Genomic DNA, 20071 nt, shown 5'->3' on the forward strand with positions numbered 1-20071 from the left:
ATTGCCTTGCAGCGAGACCAAAAAAAAAAGAAGAATAAAGTACAATGCCTAATTTAAGAGTCGTATCAGTTTTTTTTGGAACCAGCTGTACATCAAATGAATTTTTAGAGGAGCCGTACCTAAAGTTCAAATAGCTATGATGATTGCCGACCTCCGTCGCGGAGATGGTACGTGAAGAAGAAGACAGAACAAATTAATAACAATTTTTTTCTATTCTGTGCCACTGTATTGATCGTATCTCACTTCTGGGAGGCACATACTTTATTCAGGATACAGAGCATGGGAATAGACATTGAATTAAAAAACTGATGAAGTTTTGATTTTTATTATTTTATTCTTTGTTATCAATTAAAAAAATACATCAATGATTTTACCTCACTTTATATTCAGAACTGTTGTTTATTAGATCTTCAAGCGCTTTATCTCTTCTCTCGCCGTTAATATCATCTTGCGGTAAAACATCCTCTCTAGCTTCCACATCTGGAAAATCAAGAAAACAAAAATCTTCGTGCTCATCTTCACAGTCGATTGCTAAGTTATGAATCATACACGCTGATTCAACACATTGTACCGCCATTCCCATGGCTCGGTTCTCCACGTTTTGAAGCCTCTGGAACCTTCCTTTGAGAAAGCCTATAGATTCGGTAAATGTGTTCACGATGGTCTGGTGACATGTGTTGAAGATTGTTTGTTCCACCGTAAGGTGACCGTTGTCTTTGTATGGTTTAACTAGCCATTTTCGGTTTGAATAGTCTTTGGAACCTGTAAGAAGGGAGAATAAGTATATATAAACAATAAAGGGCATCCCCCGTTAAGATATACCAAATGCCCCCAATTCTAGAATTGTTTCATTTTTTTTTTACATCCTATGTGATTAAACAGTAGGACTCTCTCCAATTTTAGCCCCGAATTCAGCTTTGAGGCCTGAAAATATTCTTTTTCATATATTTTTTGAATATCAATCGGAGATGCATTGATTCAGGTTGTATTGATCTCAAAAAATATGATTAACTCCGCAAAAACTTAAAAACCTTGAAAAACATGTTATTTTGCCCTATTTTTGAATGTGCTATGTCTCAGATACTTAAAATTATATACAGGGTGTCAAAAAACTCTACCGATAAACGAAGACAGGAGATTTCTTAGATAATTTTAAGACAATTTAACCCAATCCATCTAGTCCGAAAATGCTTCCTAAAGGAGCTAGAGCTATTTGAAGATGGCGTCTGGTAATTAGTTGTTACTAAACTGGATTAAATTGTGTAATATACAGGGTGATTGATTAGTGGGGTAAAGATCCGTAGATCCGCTATAGCAATAGATACCGATAAAAGTTAATAATAACAAAAATTGTAGCCAACTTCGAGATTAAAATTTCAAAATTAATTAGAATGTTACAGGGTGTTCGATAACATAGTGGCAGACCAAACTTATGTTTTTTTAAATGGACCACCCTCTATTTTATTTTATATTCGAGATCCTGTTAACTTCTTCATCACAAAAATATAAAGGTTGGGTATGTTATACAGGGTATTTACAAAGTTATAACCAATTTTATAAGAAAATCGTAACAGGTTCAATTCCCTGTGTAAATAAAAAAAGCACAACGGCAATAGTTTATTGATGCAATCTTTTTTACTTATTGTAAAATTTTTTAAAAATCACTGCATTGCTAATTTTCTTTAAATCTAATACAGGGTGAGTTAAAACGCAAGTACCGGGTGTCCCAATAAGAATGGCTCTCGGCCATATCTCAGGAACCGTTTATAGTACAGCTTTGAGAAAAAAATATTTATAACAAAAGTTGCCTCTGGAAAAGCCTGGAAATTATTTTCGTAATTGAAGGTTCACCGCTAGAGGGCGTAATTGAATATCAAAAATTAAAAAATCAAAATTTTACAAAATTTGCTTAACAAAAGGGCACTGGAAATCCGATCATCGTATTCTTCCTGGCGTCTGGTAATTAGTTGTTATTGAATATCTCCAGAACGCTTCTAGCTAGAAAAACGAAAATTGGTATTTATCTTCCAGAGATAAATCGACTCCATCCATTCCAAATTTTTAGTACCGGTCAGGCGTCCGTTGGGCAGTAGTTATATTATCGCATAACTGTTTTGTTTTTAATTTTTAAGCATTTTTGAGTCTGGATTATTAAAATGTAAAGTATTATAGTAATAAAAGGTACTCTTACTTTAAGTCGATAGAATACACCGTTTTCTAGAAAAATAAATTTGAAAATTTTTCGTTTTTTGAATAAAAAAAAAAAATTAAATAAAAAACTATTTCGAAAAACGAAAACTGGTACGTTTATTTATTCGCGGTGTGCAAGTACTTGGAAGGGAAACGAGAAACGACCGTGCGCAAGTCGCGGAGAAATATTGCAACTATCTTAAATAATTCATATTGTCAATTGAAATTGTCAAATTGACGTATATTTCATACCTTCTGTCAATGAAGCAGAAAAATTATATGTTGCTCCACAATATTGATATGATATGCAATTATTATATAAAGGTAAATTTAATTAATTGTATTTTGCTTGCAGTACTGCATTTTAATAACTAATTTTTCCGCAAATCGCCAGGAAATTTTGACATTCCTGTCAAAATTTCTTGAAGAAAAAGTCAGGACTTCCTTACTGTAAGGAAATGTCATTTCCTTACTGTAAGGAAATGATATTTCCGTACAGTTGTTAGTGTTAAATTTATAAGCGTCAAGTTTGACAATTCAACCTCAATACGTTTCCATAGTAACCCAAGTAATTTTATTAGGAATTTCAAAGCACCATTTATTTGGGAATAAAATTATCGCGTTTTTTTTAAATCAATCAATATCTGTCGAATTTTAAACGATTTGCGGAAAAATAGTATGTTTACCTCGTAGGAAAAGCCACATTCCTGGACTCTGTGTTGCTAAGTCTCGGCTTGCGCCTCGACTTAGCAATCTTCACAGTCGTCCAGGAATGTTAAGCTTTTCCTACCCGGTAAACAATGTACTATTATTTACTACATACAATTGTTTACGTTTTCATAACATAACCTGAATCTTATTTTTTCTTATTATTTTTTTGGACCATGGCCTTGACAATTATCCAGTAACCAGGACTAATATAATTGGCCAATATAATTAAAAGTGCGAATAAAAGTACAGAGCGTAGAAATAGGGGTCGCTTTGCCGAATTTGCACGGTCCCAATACTCCAGAGATGAATCGCTTAGAAGGTATATTTTATAAAATGCATCGTTTTCTCGTTATTTAAGCTTGAATACTTAGATTTGAGTACTCATCGAAAAAAATATACATTCAATTACCCATAACTCACTTTGAATTAACATTAATTTAGTTCTTTAAGTGAGGAGTGTATTCAATTTTTTATTATCTTCAATTTTTGTAATCAACTTTTTTGAAAAAGCTTATAGTTTTTGAGTTATACGTGAAAACAGCTTTAAAACATGCATTTTTTACAAAAAAATAAGATCTTTGATCTTTAATAACTCAAAAAGTATTGATTTATATTAATAACTTTAATATATAACAAATTTTGCTTAGAATTCGTTCTCTATCGATTTATGGTATTACTTTTAATAAAATAATTTTCACCCCAGAGAAGGGGTGGCATCCACCCCCCGGGTAAAAGCGCAAGTTGGCATCAAGTCACCTTTGTTTCTTGATGTATTCTCTAACTACTCACCAATTTTTGTGAAAATCGATGGAGGTTCAACGAAATCGGAGGTGAAAACCTTCAGTGACTGCACTAATGATAAAACAAACTATACTTACTTAAAAGATAGTAATCACCCAGTAAATTATTTTCGGCTTCAATAAACAGCTGGGATTTTTGTAAAAGTTGTTCTGGTTTGTTGGAACCTCCTCCAATGAATATATCTAAGAATTTACCATTTACAGTTACTACACCTACAAAAAATGATCTTCATATAATCAAGATTCATTAACATGTAGGAAGATATTATTTATTTTCCTCGAAATGCTGGTTGCATCTTTACACGAATGAAAAACATCTAATGACCTGTGACCCTTAGAACCCGAGTTAGCCCTTTTTTTCACAAATTCGCCAAAGCTTTATTTATAAATATTAAGAAACTTAAAACGCACTGGTCTATAAATCTCAACGTAAAATGTATCTTACCTTGTAATATTACGCTTTGATAGTAGTGTTCGTTCTCATAAATTTCATTATTTTTTATATTTGATTTAATTCTGATGTATGAGACTCCCAATACTCCTAAGCAACCTTTCAAATTGCCAACTTGTTGAAACAATTTTGAAATATTCGAATATTCAGCATCGGATGGCCATATTATTTGTGCACTTAGTTTTTGAGATAAGGCACTGGTGGCTGCAATCAGAAAAACCTTATTAGCTACATAGGCTATTGATTATGTATTTTAGAAAGGAACTACAACGTTAACGGGGTTTTATTGTTTCATATACAACGTTAACGGGGTTTTATTGTTTCATATAGTCAATGGACCTCTCAGTATGAAAATACCGCAGAGTGCTACCATTTAAAGGGGTCTGTTTTTGAGAAAAGGGTGAATTAGTCCCTGGGCACAGGTCGAATTAGGGTGAGTTCTATGCACATCTGGTGCAAACATGTATACAGGAAAATTGTTTCAGGTTAAATTTACTATAGAAATATCATATTTTAAAGTCAAAAATATTTTTGAAGTTATACTTCTTTACGCGCGATAAGAGGGTGAATTTTTATATGTTAAAACCTACGATCCCGGCGCATGCGCATTATAACTTTGTTCTGATTGGATGTTCAAATGACATGTCAAAAATTATCCAATATGGCAGCTGTAGCGCAGCTGTGGTTTGGACGGTTGACGGTTTGGTTATGTATGGTTGTTGCGTTTTAAAATTTGTGCGAAGAGAAACAACAAAGGTTAGTTAATAGTTATACTGCCTTTTTAAATAGTTTTCATATTATATTTTTGAAGTTATACTTCAAAATGTTTTAATTTATGTATGTATCAGTCCAGAAAAGGTGTGGAAAGAATATATTAGTGTTTTTAAATATATTTTTCTACAAACGTGTTAAAAATGCAATTTTTAGGACTCCATAGGAGCGTTAAAAATGCTACTTTAAGGCACTAGTGCTTTAAAATTTTTAAGGCACTGCAGTTAAAAGTGAATTGTCAAATTGTGAAACGTCAAAATGTTTATATTTCATTTATTAACATTAATATTAATAATACAATTGGCGCAATTTGAAAAAGGTGGTTTAAAAGGTTTTTTATTATAATTTTGTGTCTTTGGATTTGTCTTCCTTGGGCGTAAAATAATAAAACATCTATTTTTATATTTCACTTGTCACCGTGATGTATAATTATGTATATCTGAAAGGTAAGTAGCATGCGGCTTGATGGCCTTGTTGGTAGAGCATTGGACCAGAGATCAAAAAATCGCGAGATTGCGGGTTCAAATCCCGGACGATTCATATTTTTTTCTTTTTTTTTTTAATATTTGGCATTGTTAAATTTTGGTTTATTTTTGGTAATTATTGTTAATTTTTTGTATTGTAACTGTTAAGTAGGTATATTTATTTCATTGAAATTATATTATAATAGAAGTATAACTTCTTACGTGCGTACAAAGTACACATACATTCTTTTTTTTTACAAAAATATATTCAAAAGAAAAGCAAGAAAAAAACACGAAAGATAGCAATTTTGTTTTTTATCCCAAAACTTTTTTCAACGGGGATATAAGTATAGGCATTGTTTTACAGAAAAAAAACTTCCATCCTTTTTCTTTAAAGTGACGTTTGGTATAAGTCCCTATGATTTATAGTTTCCAAATTATGATTTTTCAAAGATCGCCACTCACAGCGATTTTGGGACATTTTCCTTGTTACTTCGCAAAAATTGTTCTGTAACTTTTTTCTACGCAGCTTTAGGTATATGCAATGTTACATTTAATAGGAAGAAAAATCTAAATGGTCTATCGTAAAAGGCTGTGTGACTATTTTTAAGCAAGATATGGTTTTTCAATTTTTAAATTTCTCATTAAAACTTTTTTTATTGTACCATTTAGGTATATACATTGTGCAATAAAAATAACTTATTTTATTTACATTAAAACTCTGTATTGTAAAAAACTCTAGGACTATTTTTAAACAGGATATGCTTTTTCAAAATGTCACATACACATAGGCCCCACTAAGCTGGAACCATAGGGAAAACTTTTTTATTATTAGCTTTATGAAAAAAAGTTATTCTTTATAAAATGATCTGCATAGTCTAAAACCTAAGATGCAATCATTGGATATAAAATTTTATCAATAGTGTACGAGGTATGTTAAAAAATATGAATTTCGCTCAAGAGCTTTATATTTCAAAATATCGAAAAGTGTTATTAAGAAAAGTTATTTGGAATTAAAAATTATGTTATAATATGCCATTATATACTTCTAATTGAAAAAATTAAATCATTTTCTCAAATTACGGATACCCTTGGATATCATACGGATATCTTGTTTAAAAATAGTCCTAGAATTTTTTGCAATACGCCATTTTAAAGTAGAGAAAATATGCTTTTTTATTTCACAATGTATATACCTAAATGTACAAGAAAACAGTCATAATGAAAAATTCTAAAAATAATCATAAAAAATATCAAAAATCATAAAAGTATAAAATCTTGAAAAAGCATAACTTGCTTAAAAATAGTCGTACAACCTTATACAATAGACCATTTTAAAGGTAATTCACTTCTCTTTCTACTAAGTGTACCATTGCATATACCTAGAAATGCGTAGAAAAAGTTACAGAACAATGTTTGCGAAATAATGGGCCCAAAAAGCGGCGAACCTTGAAAAATCCTATTTCAGAAACTATAAATCCTAGAGACCTCTACCAAACGTGATTTTAATGAGGAAGGATGGTAGTTATTTTTCACTGAAGCAATGCCTATACCTGGAAAAAAGTTACTTACTTACTTACTTAGTCCTAAGCCTTTCTACCTTTAGGTGTAAGGCTAAGGGCGTTGTCTCCGTGGCGAAGCGTTTAATGCGAATGAACCCCAATACAACGCCAATACCAACTGCGCTGATAAGTTGGTTCGAATCCCAATAGAAACTTTTGGAGTTCGAGTTTGGCAAGCAAAGCGAGAGGTCGTGTGGTAGGTGTATTGGCGATAAGGTAATTTCGGATTCGAAACCTATCACAATAAAAACACCGGTTTTTTTAAAAGACCTATCGTTATCGTTATCGATAATCGTGGAAAAAAGTTATGGGACAAAAAACAAAATTGCTTTTTGTGTTTTTACTTGTTATTCTTTTGGGTATATTTTTGAAAAAAAAAATATTTTTGACTTTAATGTTTGATATTTCGATAGTAAATTTAACCTGGAACAATTTTGCTGTAGACGTGTTTGTACTAAATGTGCATATAACTCACCCTAATTCATCCTGTGCCTAGGGACTAATTCACCCCTTTCTCAAAAATGCACCCATTTAAATGGTAGCACTCCGCGGGTTTTTCAAATTTAGAGGTCCATTGTCCATATGAGATAATAAAATCCCATTAACGTTGTAGTTCCTTTTAGCTCTCTTATTTTGAACATAATCCATGACCGATACCTACTGAGGTATAAATTAAATGAAGAATCAAAGTATACGTAACAAATATATCAGCCTCAGAAAAATGATGTTGCAGGGTTCAAAATACACAATTAGAGTAGATGGAGAACTGACTTCCTATTCGACATCAATATAAGAGTGAGACAAGGAGACACACTATTAACCATGTTATTCAACTTGGTTATTCAGGCAGTCATCAGAAAAACCAATGTAATAGGCCATATAAATACCAAATCAGTACAAATTTCTTCATACCCAGATGATGTAGTTCCATTGGCACGATCAAGAAACCGCTAATGGAAGCTTTTAAGGACATTGATCCTAAGGCAAAAGAACAAAAATGAGCATCTACAGAACATTAATTAGACCGGTAGTAACCCATGGTTGTAAGACCTTGGTAATAACAAAAAAGACATGAAGTGTAACTCAGAACATTTGAGAGAAATATACTGAGAAAAGTATACAGCCCACTGCAAGAGGAAGACGGCGCATGAAGAATCAGGAGAAAAGATGTGATTAATGAATTGCATGAAGGGCACGATATTGTAAGGTTTCTTAACAGTCAGAGATTGTCATGGCTGGGATATGTCCAGAGATGAGAAGATACAAAACTAACAAAGAAAATAAAATATTACAATGGAAGCCGATAAAAAGGCCTAGAACGAGATGGTTGGATGACATGGAAGACGACCTGAAAATCCTGAGGTCCGAATGTAAGGACACAGCCAGACTGACTACCAGATAAGCAAAGTTATATCCAAGGTTATGATGCCAAAAGACGAAGAAAAAATGAAATGAGCATGTTAAGGATATTAATTTGTTACACTACCTGTCTTAACGATTCCATGTAGAGTACTCGTAGTATTCTTAAATCTGTCTGCCATTTGCTTAAATGTTTCTTTGTTGCCTAAATACCAGAGAAATATATATGTTGCCTTTTCTGCAGTTATCCTCTCCCTTCCACCCTTGTGGTCCGCACTAAAGCTGGGATAAAGCATTTCTAAAAAGGAATAGGTTCGTTAGTCTAATAAACAGTGTTAAAATCCTTAATCTTAATCAAGTATCTTGTTTGTACAGTAGACTCCCTCTATAACGAGAACTGAAATGACAGACTAATTACCTCATTATAAGCCGATGTCGTTATATCAGACCACAATAATATTGTGGCCTCGATAAGTACACAGATTTTAGGCATTTCTGTATACAGACAGCTGGGGTATTTATTTATAGCCATCACCAAGCCAAAAACAGGTAAAGAAACATATTCTTCGATAAAATTTTCCCTCGTTATAACTAAATATGCCTCGTTATAGAGGTGTTATAGTTCAATGGGAATTTCATAGGACACCTATGTACCTGATTATAAGCAAAACCTCACAATACCTGTGTTCGTTATAGAGAGATTTTAATGTAATTGAACTTTACTGTATACTAAAAGTAATAAACTAACCTAGCACCTTGGCATATGTTGTCTTATTCACCCTGAAACTATTCTTAAAATCATACTCATTTAAAATAGGCACCTCTATTTCAACAAATCCATCCTGCTTCCTATCCGTTGGCGTTGGTACATCTAGTTCAACAAATTCATATGCCTTTTGCTTCTTCTTAGGTTCTGGTTCTGTTTTCACATCAACTTCAAGTAAGCCATACAGCATTGTCTTATTTTTAGGCTTTAATTCTACCGCTGCCTCTGTTTCGCCAGATTCAGTCAATTTCTGCTTCTTATCAGGTGGAGGTTCGGTTTCTGCATCACATGTACATTCAACCTCGTCATCTTCACTGTCACTACTGCTACTGCTGCTGTTGAACAGATATCCATCTTCTCCACAATCTGAGGTATACAAATAAGTTTCCTGTAACATTGAAAACTGAATCAGATTAATTATTAATAGCCTGAAAATATGAAAAATGAAAACCTTAACTATCAGTGTTAAGCTAAAAAAGATGAAGCCTAACTCAGGATATTCGAGTGAAAGATACGCACTGAGAAAAGTATATGACCTGGTGCAAGAGAAAGACAGAGGGTATGATATTGTAAGATTTGTGAAAAGTCAAAGACTGTCATAGCTGTGACATGTTCAGAGGCAAGAAGATGCAAAAACAGCAAAGAAAATGTTACAATGGAAGACGAAAAAAAGGAAGGCCTAGAACGAGATGGTTGGATGACATGAAAGAGGATCTGAAAATCATGAATATAAGACAATGGAGAAGAAGGGCACAAGGGAGATCTGATTGGAAAGACATTGCCAGACAGGAAAAGATCCATCCAGGGTTATGATGCCAAAAAAAGAAGAACCATCAGTGTTTTAAGCGCATATTAGTTTCAAGTATTGGCATGACATATCAAACAATCTTATTTTAAACAGACAAAACAAAAGATTGGTTGTGATATTTTAACAGCCTATATACCGCCTGGTGAGAACAATAGTGACGAAACTTCAAAATGAACATTTAGAGATAATCGTATTTGAAGTTTTGATGAAACTGCTAAACAGTATACTTAACTGACTTATAGGTAATCATTTTGCAGAATTTTTCTAATAATATGCTTTCTAGATATATAAACCAATTAGTAGAAGTAATTTAATTTGAAGAAAAGATGGATATTGTATTTATTTTTGATTTTTTTTCTGCGTTACGCCAATATTGCATTATCGAAGATATTTAATTTGATGTTTCACCACTATACTTTAATACTACTATACTACAACAGTTTAGTTTCTGTTTTAAATAATTAAAAAATTTACTTTTAAAAATAAATTAAACCCATCAAATAAAATATTTTATTGTAGGGTAACTGACCCAGTAATGGACACTGTACCAGTAATGGACACTAATTTGATAAATTACCAGAAAATAAGGAAAATGTCTTATGTAACCCCCACATCGGGCTAGCTAAATGTTCTCTGCAGTATTGGCCATCATATTTTCAATGATTAAATAGCTAACTTCACTCATCTGTCAAAAGTCAGATTAAAAATCAAATGAAGTTTGTGTGAGTCAGCTGATGTAAAGTGTTTATTTAAAGTACCGTTTTTTACAATTTACTTGATTAATTTAAGTTTTAATATTTTTTTGCAAATGGAACAGGCTTAGTTTTAATTGTTATTGATGATATTAACTGTAATTTTCGTCAAATTAGATATTTTTAATTATCTAGTTTGAAATTTAGGGGGGTGACCATTACTAATACACAATAAACCGAGAGGGCTAGTTTTGGACACCGGGGGTGTCCATTTACAAACGGTCGGTTTTTAGTAATGGACACACCTCAAATTTACTACTTACCAGCTACTATGTTTCAGTTTAATAATTTGTGCAATAATTTTCAGCAAATGCCGAAAACTAAAAAAATTGGCACTCGCCAGTTTTTTTCATATAGCGAAGACGACTTGAAAAAAGCTATTGAAGCTGTAACACAAAATGGAATTAGTAGAAAAGCTGCAGCACGTCAGTTTAATGTTCCTCGAACCATACTGATCCGTAAATTATACTCGCCTGCTACTACTCCTCGGAAAATGGGTCCAGCAACAGAGCTTTCTGAAGCAGAAGAAAATGTTTTTGAAAACTGGGTACTAGCAATGGCTCGCAAGGGTTTTCCTATTCATAGACAAAACCTTATGTTATCAGTGAAAAAATTTCTTGAGGAAACTGGCCGAGAAACTAAATATTTATTAAATAAAACTCCTGGGCGTTCTTGGTTTCAAGGATTTTTAAAACGTCACCCTAAAATTAAAGAGAGATATCCTGAAGCTGTCAGCAAAGCTCGGGCAGCAGTAACACAAGACCGAATTGAAGCATGGTTTGATGAAATTCAACTTTTTTTAGAGGAAGATAGATATGATGAAATATTATTAGATCCAACTCGGGTATTCAATGCAGATGAGGCAGGATCTTGCCTATGTCCGAAGAGTGAAAAAGTTCTAGGCCCTGTAGGCTACAAAGAAGATTTTTATATTACGGTATCATCGGAAAAAGAGCAGATAACCGTAATGGCCACTTTTTCAGCAGATGGCAAGTATGTTCCTCCAATGTTGATCTTTCCTTACAAGAGAATCCCAGAAGCTATAGCTAAATCAGTGCCAGAAAATTGGGGTCTTGGTAGATCTGATTCAGGGTGGATGACATCCCAAGTATTTTATGAATACATTTCGAACCATTTCCTGCCATATTTAAAATCCAACAATATCCAAAGGCCAGTAATTTTATTCGTCGATGGGAATCGATCACATTAAACAAAACATGTTATATATGGAATTATTATTAATAATGGAATTATTTTGGTATCACTTTTTCCCAACACTACCCATATTATGCAACCAGATGACGTATCTGTTTTTAAACCTCTTAAAGCTGGTTGGTCAGCAGAAGTGAGAAACTGGAAATTTCAAAACTTTCCAAAAGATGTGACACGTTCTACTTTTGGTACTATTTTAGAATCTGTTTTTAGTAAATATGCTTCTGAGGAAACAATTAAAAATGGATTTAGAAGAAGTGGATTGTATCCCTTTAATAAAAATAATGTTGATTACACAAAATGCATACCAAACAGAATAGTTGCTGCACAGATTTCTGATAAAGAAACACCTAAAAATGCCTTAGATGTACTAGAAAATAAAATTGAAAAAAAATACCTTACAGAATTTATACAAACATATTCAAAAAGAGAAACCTGGTCTCGAGACATATCTTATTCAAAGCTTTATAGTGTCTGGGCCGAAATTAAAATGGATTATGAAAATGAAAATCCTCAACAGAAAGAAATACACCCCAAAAATATAAGTATTACGTCACCAGTCGCTGGACCATCGAGACGTCAATGGGAAACACCTCCCCAAAAATTGGAATATGAAAATCCTCAACAGAAAGAAATACACCCCAAAAATATAGGTATTACATCACCAGTCGCTGGACCATCGAGACGTCAATGGGAAACACCTCCCCAAAAAAACATTCGCTACTATGAAGAAAAAGAATCAGAAGGGTTTAAAATTCCAACTCCATTTAAAAAATGTTTAGTATTTCCTCAAACACCTGATGGAACTTTAAAAACACCAAAACACAAAAGAAAAATATTTCCTGCAGTAGTTTCAAGTGCGAAATATAGAGAATTTTACGAGAATGAAGTAAAGAAGAAGAATGGTCCGAAAATAACAAAAAGAAAACAACAAAAAACAAATACAGTCAACGAAGAAAGCAGCTCTAATTCAGATATGGACGTTACTTATCTCGACGAAGATCTTGATCTTAGTGAAAATGAAAACATCATACTAAACACAAATCAACATGTTATTGTCAAGTACATGGATACACACACACACACACACACATGCTCGTATCAACCCCAGCCCCGGGGAACATGTGTGTTCCAATGGAAAAGTGGAACCCACATGTCCGAAGATCAAACCGGTCACACCCCGTAATGGAGTGGTACCTATCTGACCCCCAAGCTATACCTCCACCCCTCCCCATCGAAGGACATACCGAATGGGGAGGCGTTGATCTTAATGTTACTTTGGATGCCCTGGGTAATGGGACACCCTTTGTATTACTTCATGTGGTTAAGCCACCTGGTTTTAGGGGTAGCTAGAAGAGCTTTTCTCCCTATTAATGACTAAGTTAATTTTTTACTTTACTTTGGACTTGAGTCCTAAAAAAATGTGTTCCGGACATCAAGGCACCAATCTAAATCGGTGTCTTGCTGTCCAGACCGTGTGTGCTCGGTCACTCAGCCGGCGAATTGGCAAAATAAATTTTGTTCTCCTCGACGGCTGAGCGCCCGAAAGGTGTGGCCATCAAGCCCACGTCTGTCGGTACGTGACCTTGATGCTCACATTCCGCGGCTATGGTCCATTTGACCTACCTGAAGGGTACTTAGTGCCTGAAGGGCGACATTTGTGTTTCGATATTCTGTGGTTATCTCAATTTTTCATTCTTAAGGGTTTCCTCTATATCCAGCTAACTGCTGTCTAGGCCGTCTATGTACCGTTCTTTGGTTTTCGTCGTAGTTAGTCAATTCTCTTAATAATCTGCTAGGATGGTGTCTGATATTGTTAAATATTTCATGTGCTCTTTCGTCTATCATTCTCAGGACTTTCTTTTGTTGCGTATGTCCAAATACATATCTTAATGGGACATATGTAGGTATATTCAGAGCTTCCCTGATCATGTGGTTTTGGATGGTTTGTATTTTTTTCTTATTGGTTTTACACGTGTGCCCCCATGCGGCTGAGGCGTATGTTAGAGTTGGCAAAATTATACAATTTGCCATCCTAATCTTTGTCTTAAATCTCAGTTTACTCTTTCGACCTATTAGCGATGACAGTTGACTCCTAAGGGCTTTAGCTTTGTTGACCGTTTGTTTTACGTGTTCTGTAAAGGTCAGCCTTTTGTCCAACATTACGCCTAGGTATTTGGCTTGATTTGACCATTCAATTTGGGTATCAAATAGGGATAGTACCTCATTTGGTCTGCCTCTTCTTTTTTGGTACATAACGGCCTGTGTTTTGTCAGGATTGACAGCTATTTTCCACTGCACACACCATTCTTGTAGTTCGTCAAGAGCTCTTTGTAGATGTCTTGTTGCAAAATCTGGGTGGGTACTGCTAAAAGCTATCGCTGTATCATCTGCGTATAGACTTAGCAACGATCTGGGTTCAGTTGGGGTGTCTGCCGTATATATGGTATATAGATATGGCGACAACACTGCCCCCTGTGGCACACCAGCCTCCATGGTCCCAACTTCGGACAGGGTTGGCCCTATCCGAACTCTGAACCTCCTGTTGGCTAGGTATGACGAGAGAAGACACGTCATCGCCTCACTATAACCATATTGGTTCATTTTATACAGCAGGCCGTCGTGCCATACCCTGTCAAATGCTTTACTGACGTCTAGAAAGGCGGCCGCTGTATATTTCTTTTCGTTGAACCCTTTCGTGATATATTCTGTTAACCTCAGCACTTGAAGTTCACACGAGTGCTCGGATCTGAATCCGAACTGTGCTTCAGGTATTGTTCCGATTGCTTCAGATTCTTCTTTTAGCCTAACTAATATGACCCGCTCTGCGATTTTGCTTAATGCTGATAATAAGCTTATCGGTCGATAATTCTGTGGAAATGTACCATTTTTTCCTGGTTTTTCAATCATGATTACGTGAGCCTCTTTCCATCTGTCAGGAAAATGTCTTAGTCTTAAGATGTTGTTTATTAAATTTGTTATGTACACTATTGCTTTTCCTGGCAGATTTTTCAGAGCTCTGTTTGTAATCTTGTCCGGTCCTGGAGCTTTTTTAGCATTAGTACGCTTGATAAGCTGTCTGACCTCTTCAGGGGAGGTGTGTGTAATACCTATAATGCCCTTTCTTCTTTTTAGAATTCTACATCTTCGTTCGACTTCTTCTGTGAAGTCTAGATCTTCATCGGGATGATAGTTTTCCCTACATTCTCTTTCTAGCGTGTTTTTCATTACTTCCGCTTTGTCTTCTTCTGTGTACACAATTCCATTTTCACCGTGTAAAGGAGGGATTGGTTTTTTATCTTTTCTTAGTATTTTAGATAGCTTCCAGAACGCGGATTTATTTGGGTTTAGTTGCTGGATATAGTTGTCCCAGTTTTCATTTCGATGATCGTCTAATTGTTTTTTGACTTCCCTATTCAGTTCATTAGCAATTCTTTTGTCCTCTGGGTTTCTTGTTCTGTTGGCTCTTCTTCTTTTCCTGTTTTTCTCGTTTATCAGTTCTTTCAGCTCATTGCTGATTTCCCTGAATCTTCCTTTTGTTGTTGGAGTTTTTTCTTCTGTGGTGCTGGCCTCGATAGCGTTTTGTATCGTTTTTTCTAGATGTTTAACGCATTCCTCTAGTTCTTCTTTTGTATTTATTGTTGGTATTGCACCAATAGTTTCACTTACTATTCTTTTGTAGTTTGGCCAATTTGTTCGTTTTTTCTTATAGGTTTGCAAGTTGTTTGTTTCTACTGCTCCCAGGGTCAGTACAATTGGGTTGTGATCTGAGTCACCCTCATTCATTGAATATATTTCGTATTGTTGACCCACATTTTGTAGAATTGCTATGTCTAGGAATGTGGGAAGTCTGTTTCCACCATGGAAGCATGTGGGTTCTATGGGTCCCGCCACCATCGTGTTTGGTCGTTCTTCGAGATAGCCACACAATATTCTCCCGTTGCGGTTTGTGGTTCTATCGAACCAGTTCGGAGATCTTGCGTTCAGATCTCCTATAATGATAGAGGGCTCTACTGTGTCTAATATGACATTTAAGTCTTCCTTGAAGATTGGATCATTTGGTCTAACATATGCTGAAACAATTTTCAGCATATCTTTTCCTGTCTTGATCCTCACTATGGTGGCTTCCATAGTGATGAGTCCGTCTGGTGTAGGAATTACTTGGTGTTTGATTCCTTTTTTCACCAAGATCGCCGTGCCTCCTGATGTGGCTGTGTAGTCATTTCTATAGACATCATAACCTGGAAATTTTGTTTTTGTTTTTTCCGTTATCTTAGTTTCTTGTAAGGCTATGATGTCTAGTTCGAGTCTGTTGGAAAACTCGTCCAAGGTGTTAATTTTCTGTTTTAGCCCATTTGGATTCCATGACCCTATACGCAGATCGCCCAACTGATTAGTTAGTTCTGTTTACACCAATATTGCCCATAGCACTCACTACATTGGTCATCCTCTCGAACATGAACATGAAGTTTTTCATCTGTTCATTTACAATTGCCATGAGATTTGCCGTTTCGTTGTTTTGTTTAGATTCATCTGTCGTCTTTGTTATTTGTGCGTAGCTTTTGTTGGTACTTCTGTCTGTAGGTGTGTGTTCTTCTGTTCTGTTTCTTGTTTGTGCCTGTGCGGTGTATGTTTTTCTTTTTGGTGCTTTGGAGCATCCTCTGTAATTAGCTGTGTGGGCTTCGCCACAGTTTGCGCACTTTGGTTCGGTGTTCCTGTCCTTTGTGCATTCGCTGCTAATGTGTGATCCGCCACACTTAACGCATTTAGTTCCACAGTGACAGGCTTTGGATCCATGGTAGAATCCTTGGCAGTTATAGCACTGCATAACTTCTGTATTTTTTCTTATTTCTTCTTCGATATATATTTTCATGTAACAGAGAGTTGTCAAGCTTTTCATTTTTTCTTTATCTTCTTCGTTTATTGTAACTAAGAAAAGTGGCAATTTTTTCTTGTCTTCCTTCTTGGAGATCATATTTGTTACTTTAATGGCCATGATTCCGTTTTTGTTAAGTTCTTTTTGTATATTGCTTGTTTCTGTTGTTTCATGTAATCCTCTGATTACTAATCTTGTGGTGCGTTCTGAATCTATTGGATATGCGATGTATTCAATAGGGCTTTCAGGGTTCTTTGTATTTTGTTCTTCAAGTATCTTGATCATTGCTAGGTACCCTTCTCTATTATTTGTCTGGATCACGATTGACCTTCCAGATTTAGCGAATTTATTAGCGGATCCGATTCCCCTTTCTGCGGCTTTTTGTAATATCTCTTGGCTTTTTCCTATCGATTTGAGGATAATCGCCGGTGGTCTAGGTGCAGCCTTCGTTGGCTGTTCTTTTTCTGTTGTTGTTACGGTATTTTGTTTTTGCGCTGGTAATTTGGGAATACTGTTTTTCGATTTTTCTTTTTCATTTTTGTTTTCAGTCTCCATTTCTATTTCAGTGTGTTGATCTTTCTCTTGTTCATATTTCTTTCTTAGCATTCCTCTGGCTACGCATGCTTCTTCATTTCTCTTTTGTATTATTAATGTCTGCTTTTCAGCAGCGCTAATATTTTTCGGTTCTTCTTCTGTGACGTTTTTTTCTGTTATTTTGGTTTTTTTGTTTTGTTTTTTCTTCTGGTGCTGCTGGGTTGTCCATTCAGCATTGTTGTTTTCCATTTCAATTAAGTTTTCTTTATTTGGACTATTAGCAGAAGTTCTACGTCTTTCCTTTTCATGCATATTTGTTGGTTCTTCTACCGTCGTTTTCTTCTGCGTTTGTTTTTCAGCTTGCGTTGGTTTTTCGTTCGATTTTAAAATCAGCTTTTCCTTTTCCGCATGTTTGTCTATCATCTCAAGTAGCTTTTGAGTTAGTTTCTGTATTTCTTGATCTTTGCCGGTTATTTTCTCTTCTAGTTTGACCATTTGGAACTTGTTTTCTTCTTGCATTTGATGGATTTGATTCATTAGGCGCTTATTTTCCGCCTCCATTTTTTTCATCTGTTCAGTTAATGTGTCCAATGATCGAACTAGTTCTTTGTGGTATGTGTCCATTTCTTTGGCACGTTTAATTTCTCCTTTGTCTGAGCCGCTTCCTAAGGAATTGAGTCTTTTTCTTTTCTCTTTTTGTACGTTGCTTATATTTGTACTATTTTCACTGATTTCATCTTCCCTTTCACTTATTTCACCCTCGCTAGAATTATTATGGGAAATACATGTGGATATATTACTATTACTAGACATGGAATCAGTAACTACTGTTACTATGCTACCTACAGAATATGAAGAATTAGCTTTATTTAGGAATTCAATGTTTGCAATATCTATTTTCTTTTTATTTGTTTCTGAATTATTTATTATGTTTAAATTGTCTGATGGACCTAATTTTGTTTTTAGTTTATTGGTATGATTTGAATTTACTTTATTTGTCTTATTTAATTTTGAATTTTCTAAATCATTAGCTAATTCGTCATCTGTCAATTCAGGCAAGCTTTCAAAAATATTATTGTCTATAAAATCATCTAAGGTACTTAGCTTAGTCGTCATCCGGTGTCTGGAAGGCTCTTTCGTGGGCCAAGAGCCCCTTTCTGTCCTGTTGTTTAGCACTTAACACTGTTGTTCTTGTTTTTTTTTTGTTCGTCACTTATAAACACAAATAAAATAGTTAAATTAGTTTATATTTAGCACGTTAGTTCATCAGTTTAAAGCCACGATTTTCTTCGTCAAATTCACTAATTTTTTTATATACTGACACACTTTTATTATTAAAAAAGTTAATTTTTTTGAGAGCAGATTAAATTTATAACTATCAGTTTGACGTTTATTTGACGTCTTTCATGGATACACATTATCCAGGTAAATGAAAATAACTGTAAAATACCTTATAACTTACCTGTTTTTATTTCTTGCTTGTAGGAATAGTTCTGAAACATGATGAATTCGGAGCAGATATCCGAACTATGGTTAGTGCTGGCATAAATTCCTGGAAATGGCCAGTTAAAGGCAAAATATATCCCTGAAATGGCAAAATATAATGGTGTCCATTACTAAGTCCATAATATGTCCATTACCCATGTTTTGTGACCATTACTAGCTCATGTGCTACCTTTTTTAAATAAGAGATTTTCTAAAATTTGTTGTCCTTATTTTCAAAAATCCTCATAATATCCAGAAAGTACATAAAATAAGCTTTAAATTCATTAGTGTCAAATATTGTATATGAAGCTGTGCCTCAGTAAAACATTATTAAACTTAAAATTTGCTTAAGAGTGTCCATTACTGGGTCAGTTACCCTACACACCTTATTTGCAAAATGAAACTAAAGTACAATAGAAAAATAACAAAATAAGATCTTAAGTAATAATTATGAAAACAATAAACATGATAAAAGATAAAAAGTAGCAAAGGAACTATGAACAGTAAAATTAAATTCATCACTTCATTCACCTATGTTTCATGTTTCAAACTACTAAAGAAATGATTGTGGGTAGAAGGAATTGATTTATTTTGTAAGACTTCTTTTAGAAATGAATATTGGTTCTCGATAGTGTGGAATTAAACAATACTGATCCAAAGTGGATACATACAGATTCGCCAGTATTGATATAAAGTTTGGTCTGCTCTTGTCGTTAATGCATCAAAATATTTGGACAAATTCACAATACCATAAAGACTTGTAGGCGCCCTCTAGTAATAAGGAAATTAAAATAATTGTTAGCCGATATTGCACATAAAAGAGGGCATATTTAGATGTCGATTGATGGACTTAACTCAAAAACGTTGATTTTCGTGTTTCGCCACTATATGAACTAAACAAAAGACTTACCAGTACATATCGATCCATGTTATAGCAAAAACAACTTAAGTATTTACTTATTTAAAAGAATATTCAAAAATTTGATTAGATTTAATATATAAAAAGATATAAACAACGTACATAACCTTTTTGTTCTAAAGTGACATTTCTAAATCACAACAAAAATAAGTGAAGCTTCAAAAACTATTGTTGGTTGCATATATCGTAGGTAACAAATTTCATTCAGTCTTTGGGCCAGTGGCAGATCTACGGAGAGGGAAAATGGTAAAATATCCCACCTAAAAAGATCCGAAATTAAAGAAAAACATTGTTGAAAAATAAAAATGTATTAACTGGCCTGAAACTTAAACCACATACAGACAAATTCAACCCAATAAAACCGCTAGTTAGGAAAATCAAGGGAACTTAATGCATACAGGGTGTCCAGAA

The 20071-nt window shown here is 34.4% G+C and overlaps 1 protein-coding gene across 1 annotated transcript; it reads right to left on the bottom strand.

Moving 5' to 3' along the window:
• Positions 1 to 309: 309 nt before the first annotated feature.
• On the bottom strand, positions 310 to 19812 carry LOC114326606 (uncharacterized). The gene is made up of 6 exons (XM_028275023.2): positions 19652 to 19812; positions 9057 to 9462; positions 8436 to 8606; positions 4147 to 4356; positions 3780 to 3914; positions 310 to 762 (listed from the first exon to the last, which is right to left on the bottom strand). Exons 1-6 carry the CDS (start codon positions 19667 to 19669, stop codon positions 371 to 373), a joined length of 1332 nt encoding a protein of 443 aa, XP_028130824.2. The 5' UTR covers positions 19670 to 19812; the 3' UTR covers positions 310 to 370.
• Between the last annotated feature and the right edge of the window lie 259 nt (positions 19813 to 20071).

This window comes from Diabrotica virgifera, chromosome 3, assembly GCF_917563875.1.
Source record: "Diabrotica virgifera virgifera chromosome 3, PGI_DIABVI_V3a".
In the NCBI taxonomy this organism is placed as follows: Eukaryota; Metazoa; Arthropoda; class Insecta; order Coleoptera; family Chrysomelidae; genus Diabrotica; species Diabrotica virgifera.